We start from the raw sequence: 11,059 nt of genomic DNA on the forward strand, positions 1-11,059 counted from the left end.
AAATATATGACTAAAATATCCAATGATCCATAATCTACAGGGTCTCAATTTTCATATCCAGGTTTCTAATACTGATTCTTCATTTAAATACATGGCAGTTTTTTGTTTTAATATTTAAATGTCTCACAGATTGGAATTTTAAAAGGGTTAATCTCATAGAATTCTGGTGTTTATTTTATTATTTATTTATTTTTGCTGAGACAATTGGGATTAAGTGATTTACTTGCCCAGGGTCACACAGCCAGGAGGTGTTGTGTCTAAGTTCATATTTGAACTCAGATCCTCTTGATCTATTTGACTCTATCTACTCGCTACCTGCCCTCTGGTGTTAATTTCAAGGAAAAATAGATTTTTTTTTTTTTTAGCAATAAATCTATACTATTTTAAAATAGGAAATCCTATTATAAGAATGTAAGTGACTCAAAATAATGGAAAACCATCATAATTAGGAAGTTGGGTATTATAGTGATAAGTTATTTTATTTTGTATCTTTGTATTTGTGGTTCTTTTAGATGACCACTTTCAGAAACATTTTAATGACATTTGCAGGATTATTAATTTATCACTTGTAATATGATATCCTTATCTATTTCTTTTATTAAATTGTCAGATTAAAGGAATACAACTTTTCAAAAGCTACCACAATGGAAATGTACTACACCCAAGTCGATCTTCAGAACAAATAAATCATTTCAAAATATCCTAAAAATGCTTATTACATAATAAAAACAGATGAATTGGATCCCCATCCCACTCAAATAGTGTTAATTAAATACTCCATCCTTCCCATGCCATGTACATGAATGCATTGTGAATCAGTTATCGATATAGGAAACCCTGTAATAACATCTATAACTTACAATCTTAGAAAAATTACCTGGTATATTGTTAAATTAACATGATTAACCAAAGTTGGAATTTGCACTTGGGTCTTGAATGCAAGGCCATTTCACTGTCTTTTCCATGGTGCTCTGTATTACTTTGCACATAGCAAGTAGGTATTTCATAAAGATGTGCTTAATTTAATTATTAAATCCAACACTTATTCCTTTAAGATAGCCTAATTAATCATTAAATTCATGGTTTCCTTTCATAAGAGAATCCTGGCCTACTAGAGAAGACCCCTTCGCTACCTGTTTAAGCAAATAGGGACCTTCTGACCTTTTATGACCTTTTTATACTAACATTTGCCTTTCTCTCAGTCCCAAGCAATAATAAAGATCTTTCATCGAAAGGCCCCTTTGGAATGAGTTTTTTTTTTTAAAGCAGAGCAGCTTTCTGTGATAGCACCTCATTTTTCATTGTATTTGTTTTATGATGCAGCAGCCTTTTATCAGAGGAACTTGAATTATGAATGCAGAAAATGGTAGGAAAATGGTAGGGGTATATCTTTGTAGTCTCTCTCTCCCTCTCCACCACAATCTTATAATTAGACTGTAGTGAATACTTTTATGTCTGGATTCTTTAACAGAATATAATTTTCAAAATGCAGCCTCCTGGAAGTCTAAATCTAATCAGTCAATAAGTAGGGCTTACTATGTGCAAACCTATATGTGCAAAAATATTTATAGCAGCTCTTTTTGGGAGGGCTAAGAATTGAACATCGAGGGGAGGCCCATCAATTGGGGAATGACTGAACAGGTTGTAGTATATCAATATAATGTAATACTATTATGCTGGGAGAAGAGAAAGGATGATTTAGGAAAAATCTCGAAAGACTTATCTGACCTGTTACAAAACGAAATGAACAGAATCAGGAGAACATTGTATATAATAATAACAACATTATACAAAGATTACTTGTAAATAGGTTGTGAGGAAAAGGGAAGGAAATAAACATTTATATAGCACCTCCTCTGTGTTAGGCACTGTACTAATTGCCTTATAATTGTTTCACAATTATTACTCAATAAGCATGATTCATGAAAATTGAATTGAGCCAGATAACAAGGTGGTTGTGACAAGGAGAGGATAAACAAAAACCAATATGCCAAGGTTTTTCATCTATTTGATTGCTCATATAGTGAGTATATCTATTTACAGGTTTCTTTGAGTTCTTTGTGTCTTCTGCATTGCTTAGAGGAAATAAAGATTTTCCTTTATTCAATAGGCGTTTGTCACCTTGATTGATTGTAAAGGAGCTAGAGACTCTATTATCTCTATTTTTGGAAACTAAGCACAAGCTATTCACACAACTATATTCAGAGACTTCTCCATACATACTCTAGGTGGGGATGGAGAACATAGGAAACAGGATAAATGAAAGGCAAAATTACCTTTCTGTATTAGGTTCAATATTAGACTAAGCCCATGTGAGTTCAGAGGTGTACTGGGCCATGATTTTCATATATATATATATATATATATATATATATATATATATACATACACATAGATAGATAGATAGATAATCTGATTGTTTAAGAAAGGAGAGATTGCCCTTAACTATCTGGATCAGGAAATACTTTCTATAGAAGGTAACATATCAACTGAACCCAGAAAAAAGTCAGGGGAAGGGGTTCAGGTTAAATAGGGATTTACTTCATTAAATATATATATATTATATATATTACATTATTACATGAATACTCTTCCTAAATACTCATTTTTCCTAATTTGTTGTTTGTCTATTGTTTGATGCTCATTTGCCTATGTAACATTATCATCTGCTCATGTTTTTAAATAAATTATTGGAAAGAGTATTTATTTTAAAAGGTGATTCCCATCTTTTTAGGGAAATTTCAATTCATCTGACAAACATTTACTGAGTACTTACGACTAAGGGCTGATTAATGTTACTAGTTTTGTCTTTCCTCAAATTTTATACTTAGTTGAGGGAAAGTGAACAAAACAAAGTCGTTTTGAATCTTTTGCAATATCTATTGAAGTAACTGGGGACATTTCTGTTGTCACAAGAAGTGGCTTGGAAAACAATGCTCTGTTGGTTCAGTAGCTAAGATCTTCCAAATGCCTCATCTTACTGTTTTGCAATCTGGAGAATTTCCCCATGTCCTCTCAGCAGTCATTAATTTATCAGTCTCAGCTCAAAAAGAAAATGGATAAATAAAATGAAAGTCCCATCTCCTGGCTAACCAATTTGGCCAAATATTGAGTAAAATATACATAAAGGAGATGAGTTCAATTGTATGTCACCCAAGTAAATCATTGTGACAGCCACAGTCTTGAAGGGAGATAAACAAAAGATGATAGAAAAAGAAAGGGAAAAGGATCAGTCAGAGAATATCAGATCATTCTTTATATCTGGTTTGTTTTGTTTTTTGATAAAAGCTAAGATTTAGATTTCTTCTCAGACCACATCAGAAAAACAATAATTTTCCATTTTCTGTGTATCTTTTTCAAATCTGGAAGGAGAATTTTTAGATTTGTCTTTTTAATAGCATTACCAGAATCTCAAATCAAAGATGATGGTAAAAGAATGGGAAGGAAGTGACAGCAGTGGTTGATGTTGGGGTGTGAGGTAAAAGGGGGATGTAAGGAATGGGTGGATCATCTGGGACTGAACTGACCCTATATGATAAATGTATTATCTTCTTAGAACCAGGAACTAGATCATCAGAGTTTCAGTTATCACAAATCACAGAATATTTCAATCTTTTGACTTCAGTTCTCTCTTCTACACATATAACCAGAAGCCTCCATCATCAAAATACACATTTGAGAAAGGCCTTGATAAAGTCATTTGCACAGTAGTGTAAATGATTAATGAAATTTAATATTTCCTTTCTTAGTCATATGAATAATGATCAAAATACCTTTTTGGATGAAAGTCCTTCAAATCAGAGGGTTGGTTTTGCTTACAAAATGCAGCCAAGGAAATCATCCAGACTATTAGCTAAAAACCCTACATAAAGGAACTCTTTCAGAACACACTCTTTTCAAAGCCCACTCCACACATAGGGCACTCTACTTCACCTTTTCTTGGGGGTGGATGTCTCTCTACACTGGATTTAAGCAGGCAGGTGAGTAAACTGAGATAAATCCTAGGGGGAGCCAGACCCCCTAGAAAGATGACCTCACTGAGGTCAAAACAAAACAAATACCTACAATTTAGATTGTAGTTCAAGTTCCCAAAAAAGAGGTAAAAAAGTACCTAATGTACAATATGAATAGGTATGAGAGTCATTTTTTTCCAACACACAAAATAAATGCTAATCACAAAACCTACTTACAGAAAGACAAAATGACTTAAATCAGGATTCAGTAACTTATTTCTACTGTTAGATTTCAGGCTTGGAAGTTGAGTTGTGAATATCAGATCATGAAGTAGTTTGTGGGACTGCCAAATAGAAATTCCCCATTTTATTTTAGCTCTGAATTAGCTAAATAACTCCTGATTCAGGTCTTCTATCAGTGTTCATTTTCTCCAATGAAAAAATTCTCCTTGCCTCTCAGATACACTACATGATACATCCAGAATTCTTCAGAATAACAAAGTTTCCTCCAAATTTGGACAGGTGAGAAGCCATGTAAATGAAAGAATTTTACTAGTGGTAAGAATGTTGTTGAGCAAAGGTGTCAATCATGTAACCTGAAGACTGCATTTGGCCCCAAAACACTCTCTAGTACACCCCAAACCAGATTAAAATATAATTGGGCAATAGTTTAAAAATGGATAAAAAAGTAAGAAACAGATAATATTAATAACAATAAATAGCAAATAATAATAATAAAATATAATTTAATAATGAAGTCAATATGAAGCCTGTTTTGTAGCTTTTATTTCTATTTGACTTTTATTTTATTTCTATTTGACCATTGTTGTAGAGATAGAATCAACAAGATTGAACAAATGATTTGATTTAGGGGTAAAGGAAAGGGAAAAATCTAGAATGATTTGGAAATTGAACATCTACGGGACTGGAAACATGTTGTTGACCTCTATAGAAGGAGGGAAGTAGAAAAGAGCAAGTTTAGGGAAAGGGGGAGAATAAGTTTGAAAAAAGTTCCAATTTGCCAAATTTGAAATGCTGACAGGATATCCTGGTGGATTTGTCCAGATAGATGATGCAGGATTGTAATTCAGAAAAGAGAGACAGACACAGACACAAACACACACACACACACACACACACACACACACACACACACACACACACAGAGAGAGAGTAATGCTGGAGATATAGATTTGTGAAATATTTGCATAAAGATGATAGTTGGATCCAATGGAGCTGGATGTGATTTTTAAAGCAAAGATTTAGATTTCTTCTCAGACCATATCAGAAAAACTATAATTTTCCTGAGATTAAGAGAGGACTCAGGATAGTCTTGGGAAACGCTCATAATTAAAGGAGCAGGAAATAAATTAAAAGAATCCAGAACGAAGGGAAAGAAGAAGCAGTATAAAACAAGCTGTTTTCCATCCCTCTGATTTCTCATTTTCTACAAAGCCTTTATGATTCTTTTATCACAATTTCTCTTCCCCAAAACCTAGCATTTATTGCCTAACCACTCATTGGTCAATTCATCAGAGGCTTCCTTAAGCAGCTCTTCCCTCTATCCCTTTCCTAGAAGGCACAGTGGATAAAGCACTGGATCAGGATTTCAAAAAGCTTGAATTCAGGTCTGGCTTCAGACACTTAGTAGATCTGTGAATACGATCCTCTGTTTATCTCAGTATTTCACAATTGCTAAGTGTTCTTAATTATTTACTTCCTGATTGACTACGTGACCGGTACAGTTAGTTCTTTGGCAGAATGATACAAAAGAATATAAAATCCAATCCCTGTCTTTCAAGATTATCTCTTTCATAGCTATTATGGCTATATATAAACACACACACACACACACACACACACACACACACACACACATTTATTTATTTGTTTCCCCGCAAGATTGCAAGCTGTTGTAAGCTTTTTTTCTGTACTCCATTAGTGCCCAACCCTTGGTCGTGTCCAGAAAAAAAAGAAAAAAGAAAAAGGATGACTCATTGGCGATGCCCTGATACTCACCAGAGGGCAGCAGACAGCAGCAAATGCATTTCCGCTGGCTCCTGGGCAGCTTCTGACGTCGCAGACCCAGTGACATTCCGGCGCTCAGTCTAAGACTGCGTGGGGACAACGTCACGCCGCCTGGCCCATGGTGGGAGAGACCGGGAGAGACTGGGGGAGGGGAGGGAAGCCCTCCTCAGCCTAAGCATGTCTGCAGAGGCTTCGGAGAGAGAGCCGGCTCTGAGAACGCTGGTGAGGGAAGCTGAGATCAGCCTGCTCGAGTGCAAAGTGTGCTTTGAAAAATTCAGCCACGAGAAGGACCGGAGGCCCAGGAACTTGACCTGCGGCCATGTGATTTGCCTGGGCTGTGTAACGGCCCTGGTGCAACCCCGGACCCGCACCCTCGAGTGTCCCTTCTGCAGGAAAGCGGGCAAGAGCTCCGAGACCAGTGACTGCTTACCGCTGCTGCAGTTCCTCGAGCTCCTGGGCCCCGTGCTCCGCGCACCCCCATCCTCAGAGGCGGGGGCAGCTAGGGCACCTGAGGATCCGGCGGCCAAGTGGGTCCCCGGGGTTCTGATATGCAGCCACTCTTTTGGGGGGTGGGGGACCCTTATCAACCCCACTGCGATGGCCTTGTGTCCGAGGTCCGAGAGGGTGGTTATAGTGCATGACGGCAGGAAGCGAGTAAAGGTATTTGACTCAGATGGAATATGTGTCCATCAGTTTGGAGAAAAGGGGGAGGCCGCCCAGGAAGTCCGGTATCCGCTGGGTGTTACCGTTACCTGTGACGGCCATGTGGTCATCACCGATGCTGGGGACCGCTCAGTGAAAGTATTTGATCTTTCAGGGCAGAATAAGCTGGTCATTGGAAATCGCTTTTCTTTGCCCTGGGGTGTGCAGACCACCCCACAGAAAGAAATTATGGTGTCTGATGCAGGGGCGGGGTCGCTTCACCTTTTGGTGGTTGACTTTCAGAAAGGGGAGCTTAGGAGGGCGGAAAGGCTCCTGGCTCATCTCTGCAACCCCAGAGCCCTCGCTGTGTCTCCGATCACTGGGGCCATCGCGGTAACAGAACACCGGCTAGCTCAGGGGCCTTGCTCTGCCAGCACCAGAGTGAAGGTGTTTAGCGCCGGCTTGCAGCTCCTGGGCCAGGTGGACACTTTCGGCCTGAGCCTCTTCATCCCCTCCAAAATAGAAGCCACTGCTGTAACCTTTGACCACCAGGGAAATGTCATTGTTGCTGATACAACTACCCAAGCTATAGTGTGTTTAGGGAAACCTGAGGAGTTTCCAGTCTTGAAACCTATCATTACCCAAGGGCTTTCTTACCCTGTGGCATTGACTTACACAGAAGATAATTCCCTTCTTGTTCTAGACAGTGGAGTCCATGCTGTAAAAGTCTATAAAGCTGGCTGCTCACTCTAAGCAGATAAATGTATATGTGCATATGTATACCATACTCTTATTTAAAAATCTAATTTATTTCAGTTGGATTTCATAAAGAAAAGACCTTAGGGATTGTCCAGTGATAGAAAGAGGAGCTTGTGATCTCATCATATCAATGTTTTTTCTCTTGATCATTTTCATCAATTCTTCTCAATAGCTGAGGCTATTGAGTTTAAATGACTTGCCCAGGGTTACACAGCTAGGAAGTGTTTAGTGAGATCACATTTGAACTTAGGTCCTTCTTACATCAGGTCTGGTGCTCTATCCATTGCATCACCTAGCTGCCCCATTTTCATCAATTCTTGATGAAATTACTATTTTCCTTGTTTCTTTGAGCAAGAAAAAACAAAAGGCTTATTTCAAAAAGGAAGAAATTTTTGCTTTACACGATATAGTTAACAAATAGGTACTAATTGGTTAGTTAGCTGATGAAAAAGGTCTGAGCTGGGCTCCCAGGTTTTCAAATATTGTAGTACTGTATGAGTATTAGTAGCCCTAAACACCTGTATTATGGTAAGGTCATTGCAGTGTACTATAGTGTATAACCTTAATTCACTATGTCATTATGTTTGAGACAATTAGGTGGCTCAATGAAGAGTGTTGAAGTTAGAATCGGGAAGTCTTAAATTTAAATCCAGCTTTAGATTTAACACTAGGCAAGTAACTTTGCCTCTGCCTGTCTTGGTTTTCTAATCTGTAAAATGGTAGCAGCACTTACTTCCTAGGGATTGTAATAAAAATAAAATTAAATATGCTGAAAGTCCTTTGCAAATCTATAAATGCTAGTGGCTTTTATCATTATTCTTATTATTATAGAACTATTCATTAAAGGCATAAAATAGCATATTGATCTAGGACTTTTGTTGTTCAGTCAGTTTTAAATTGTGTCCATCTCTTCTGTGATCTCATTTAGCATTTCCTTGGCAAAGATACTAAAGTGATTTACCATTTCTTTCTCCAGTTCATTTTACAAATGAGGAAATTGAGGCAAATAATGTTAAGTGATTTGCCCAGGGCTATACAACTGGCAAGTATCTGAAGCCAGTTTTGAACTTAGGAAAAGGTGTCTTTCCTCACTTCAGGGCCCACATCCTATCCACCCATCTACCTACCCCGAATTGGCACTTAAAGCTTTTTTTTTTCTTTAAAGCACCTGCCCCACAGTAACTCTGTAATTCAATGGGTCGTAATCTTTTCTTGGATCATAAATACATCAGACTTTAAGAGGTCTGGTGAAGCCTATAGGCCCCTTCTCAAAATGTTCCTAAAAGCAAAATATAAGACAAAGGATTACAAAAGATATCAATTATATTGAAAAAGTTATAAAATATTTTAAACAAGTTCATAAACTCCAGTTTAAGGACCCCTGCTATAAATTAAATATTACTATCTTCATTTTCCAACTGACGAAAAAGCTACTCAGATCAAAATTTGCCATTCTAAGATCTGTTAAATGTCAAAGCAAGCCAGGCCTTTTGGCATCAAGTCCAGGGCTTTCTCCACCACACCATTTTGCCTGATATCTTGCCTGATATAACCAAATGAAATATGTGATATCATGAAACAATTTATGGGGAGGTTTACTCTTTGCTATTTGAAACTTGTTCTATTTATTGCAAAATTCTCAAGAAGTTACACTCTGTCTAAAATCAGCATCTCACCCTGTTCGCCACTTAATAAATGCTCATTGAGTTGATTCAAATTTTGGACTACTAATGTTGTAACTATTTAACTGAAGCTTGTCTGTGAATGAAGTGGAAATTTCAAGTTTGTTTTCTTAATATGGGATTCACATGATTGTACAAAGAACTCCAGTGATCAGAAATGAAGGAATAACAACAGCAAGAAAACTCTTAAGAAATTTTCTCAGAAGAAGGAAGGATAAGTACTTGCTTTAGACGGGGAAATTACCTTTTCTTCACCAGCAAGGATACCCATTTCAAGCAATTTCCAGTTTAGGAATGAGATGTCTCAAATGATTGTTTATTACTTAGGACAAGTTTTACCATAGAAACAATAGTCATATAATAGTCATGACTTGTCAGGCTAGCCCAGAAAGGTCTACCTAATTGAAAATATATAATTGTAATAATATTATTTTAGTTATATTTAATCACTCTATATGGAAAATCTACATTTCCTGGGGATGCTAGAAACAGCACTCAGTCCCTTTAGTAACATCTGATGATAGAAGCTTCCTTTAGGTGAGATGAAGAAGGAAGCAAAGGACCAAGAGAAACCACTAATTTATTAACTTTCTATATCAGAATAAGAGAAAACATCTCTCAATCTATCTAGCATTTGCAATTGCAGTTGTTGTGGACATGAGAACAGAGGAGGGTTGGGAAGTATAAAGGCTCCTAAGTTCATCAACCTTGCTGCTCACTTCTAAGTATGGATTGTACATGAGTCATGATAAGGATTGGATTGAGAACTTCAATGTAATAAATAACTTCTAGGTAAAATAAATGATTCCACCAATATGGATTGATTCTCTGCAAAAAATAACCTTAGAGAGTCAACTGAAGCACTGATAGGATCACACAGCCAAGATGGGTCAGAGATGAGATTGAACTCAAGACTTCTTGGCTTTGAGGCCAGATTTCAATCCTCTATACCATATTTTTCTTGTTTATAGGTTGAGTGTTTATAATTTAGGAATTGTCTTTGAATTCCACATCAAAACCTTTTTCTTCAAAAAACAATTTAATTCTAATAGTCATAGTAAGAAAAAAATGTTGCACATGAGGGTCAGTGAAGAAAATGGGTAAATCCTAGTGATTTTTTTTATTAATGATAAATAGTACCATCTTTGACTAGAAAGATCATTTGTGTATATTTGTGTTTATATGTAAACATTTTTTAAAAGAGAAAAGTGGGGATTGTGTGCCATGAAAAGTAGAAAGTTCTTAGAATAGAACATAAACAAACAGGTGGGCATTGAAAGATAGAGGACTCAAACATCTTAAATGATTGTGGATTTTGAATATTTGTTACATTTACATTTGGGTAGCTCTCTCATTCCTCAGGCAATATAAAAGCTACTTAGCAAGAATAATTAGTGCAATTAGAAAGATGCCAGATGCCAAACTTCTTCTATCATCCCTCAGCCTCAAACTAGCTAATCTCCTTGCTAGACAGAGCTTCTCAATATCATGAGATCCTTATTTCCCTTCCATAGACGTTTTTCCACAGGCCTTCCCTCCCAGAGGTTGGGATCATGCCTTCTCCCAATATGGGACCAGCCAGTGTCAAGAGTGCCTTACAACCCACCAAGGGAGGCTAATTTGAGAGCACATTTAGTGATGGGAGCATTCCCAGTTACCAAAATGCTATGGTATCATGGCTTTGAAGATTATATTAGGAGATCTCTGTTGAGTGCTTGACATGTCACTAATTGCTATCATTCCATAACAAGTTAGCAGGGTTCAGGTTAGGAAATCACAGACTCATATAGTTAGGGCTGAAAGGAACCTTAGGCTTGAAGGCACACTTAAGCAGCTAATGAATGATGCAGTTGGTAGAGTAATGAGTCTGGAGTCAGGAGGACTGAATTTCAGATCTGGCCTCAAACACATCTGAGCAGTGGGATTGTAGGCAAGTCACTTCAGCTCTGTTTGCTTCAGGTTCTTTAATTGTAAAACGGGGATAGTAAAGCACTT

General features: G+C 37.2%; 1 protein-coding gene across 1 annotated transcript; it reads left to right on the top strand.

Annotated features, from left to right (window-relative positions):
• The first annotated feature begins 5,903 nt into the window (after positions 1–5,903).
• NHLRC1 (NHL repeat containing E3 ubiquitin protein ligase 1) lies at positions 5,904–8,384 on the top strand. The gene has a single exon (XM_003760149.3). The coding sequence runs from the start codon at positions 6,159–6,161 to the stop codon at positions 7,374–7,376; it is 1,218 nt and encodes a 405-aa protein (XP_003760197.1). The 5' UTR covers positions 5,904–6,158; the 3' UTR covers positions 7,377–8,384.
• The last annotated feature ends 2,675 nt before the right edge of the window (positions 8,385–11,059 follow it).

This window comes from Sarcophilus harrisii, chromosome 1 (assembly GCF_902635505.1).
Source record: "Sarcophilus harrisii chromosome 1, mSarHar1.11, whole genome shotgun sequence".
NCBI lineage: Eukaryota > Metazoa > Chordata > Mammalia > Dasyuromorphia > Dasyuridae > Sarcophilus > Sarcophilus harrisii.

Bases quoted from the DNA above. Each gene is read 5' to 3' on its own strand.
- NHLRC1 (XM_003760149.3), top strand. From the start codon at position 6,159: ATGTCTGCAGAGGCTTCGGAGAGAGAGCCGGCTCTGAGAACGCTGGTG.